A 1,936-nucleotide genomic window follows, 5' to 3' on the forward strand; every position below is an offset into this window, starting at 1 on the left:
AGCTAGAATTTCGCTGCCCTCGCCCTCGATGTGTACAGCAGTGACAAACCCAACGACTACAGTTCACGCCTTTCTCAATGAAAAAAAGTGACAGAGAAAGACTGAAGAATGAATGTATTTTAAGTTTTGAAAAACCTCAAGGAAAGAGCTCAGCGCCTCACCCAGGTTCTGGGCCTGGGCCAGCTGGACGGAAGCCAGACGCCGGTGTCCAAACCAGGGTATTAACACTCGTCACTGTGCCCCCGCATCCTGCGTCTCCCACACAGTTGAAGCAGCACACAGAGCAAGGGGAAAATTCACCCCAGGAAAGACTGAACTTGGGACCACGCGGGCAAGGCGTCACTAACTGGGCCAGCAGGGGACAGGAGGACGAGGAAGCCACGCTCTGGCTCATCCCTCCAGCACAGTCACAAACAGACCGGGGTCAGCCCACTCCTGCGGAAATGGGCCAGGCACATTTCTCAGGCACTGACATCAGTGACCGGGGAGGAAACTTCTGATCGAGACAGCGACTTACAAATGACAACAGAAACAAAACACAAACCGGCGAGCACGTGATGTGAGCACCGCACTCAGCGACGCCGAGTAAATTGTCATAGTGGAAACACAAGCCCCGATGAGTCTACTTCTACCTCTGTTGTAACTGCGAGGAAGAGCCTCTCCCACCCCACCGGGCACCTCGCCCTGCCAACTGCACAAATACACACACAGTTCCATATTCATTTCAGACTCTCCGGGTTTCCTGAGAGTCATCAAAAGGAACTGACAGCCAACGCAATTGGACGAAGAACTGAGCATTCGCAAAGAACTTACTCTCCTGCACTAGATCTGCTTTGTCCTCACAGAAGTGGTCACCCAAGTAAGAGATTACTTTGCCGTCCTAATTAAACCAGCACTTATTTTCCAAAGATATAATTTATTAGTTTCAACGGAACAAAAATAAAGTCACAAAACAAACCAACAGACAGACAGGGTGAGGACTGGTCCTAATGTGGATTAAATGACAAGCTCCTTGCTCTCATCAGGGCAAAAGTATTCTCATCTCCCCGTTTTTGATGGAAGAGTTTAAATAGGGAAGACAAATGCTCACAGCTGCCTCTGCAAAGATAGGTTTATGAAAACTGGTAAGAGCAGCTGGTTTGAAAGTTTAATAATTATCTGCAAAGAAGGAAGGGTCTAGTTTCACTCGAATTTGTCCTACACTAAATGCCCGACTTGTAGCAATACATAGATCTGGTAATATCGTCCTCTACACATTTCAGACCAGAACAAATTACAACACTGAATAAAGTTTTCATGAAGCAAATCTCCATTACGACCCAAAGGCAAGAGTATAACCGTAAACACATCTGCATCACTTACGGAAATTAATCTATTTACCTCATGCAACCAACTACTCCTCACTCCCGCATACACACACAGAGAAAGGCGACCTTCTCCTACATTGTTGGAAATTAAAAATAATACACTTGCCAGAATGGCAAAGGCAAACTTGAGTTCTTACCTGATAAAGCTTTATGATATGAGGATGATTCAGAAGCTTCATGATCTGAACCTCACGATATATTTTCTCCAAGTTGCTTGAATCTAGGCGTGTTTTATCGATTATTTTTATTGCAACCTACAGATTTTTAAAAGAAAAAGGATGTTTTGTTTTTCTAAGAAAATTTTCTCACTTAACCTAATGTACACATTTCATTTTTTACAGGTTAATATCTAAAACATTTTATCTCCCCCAAGAAAGCACAAGAAGTTGGTGGGAAAAATAACCAAAGTAACCATTAACATTATTAAAAATGGCCAGTTAAATAAACGCCCGAAGTCCCCGCAGGTCAGTGTGCGGGGCGTTAGCTCTGGATCTGAGCGCGCTGCACCCCTGGGTTATACGGTCATTATCTTTTTGCTGTTCCCTAATATCTAAAAATTATGCAAAATC

At 44.3% G+C, this 1,936-nt stretch overlaps 1 protein-coding gene across 1 annotated transcript in view; it reads right to left on the reverse strand.

Moving 5' to 3' along the window:
- LOC105310139 (serine/threonine-protein kinase SIK1-like) overlaps positions 1–1,936 on the reverse strand; it is a gene marked incomplete at its 5' end in the record, with an annotated part of 7,906 nt that overhangs the window by 5,565 nt on the left and 405 nt on the right. Inside the window, one exon of the mRNA XM_011386350.2 lies at positions 1,505–1,621. Coding sequence (XP_011384652.2) covers positions 1,505–1,621 — 117 coding nt within the window. The remainder of the gene's footprint in view (positions 1–1,504; positions 1,622–1,936) is intronic.

This window comes from Pteropus vampyrus, unplaced genomic scaffold, assembly GCF_000151845.1.
Source record: "Pteropus vampyrus isolate Shadow unplaced genomic scaffold, Pvam_2.0 Scaffold1183, whole genome shotgun sequence".
Taxonomy (NCBI): Eukaryota; Metazoa; Chordata; class Mammalia; order Chiroptera; family Pteropodidae; genus Pteropus; species Pteropus vampyrus.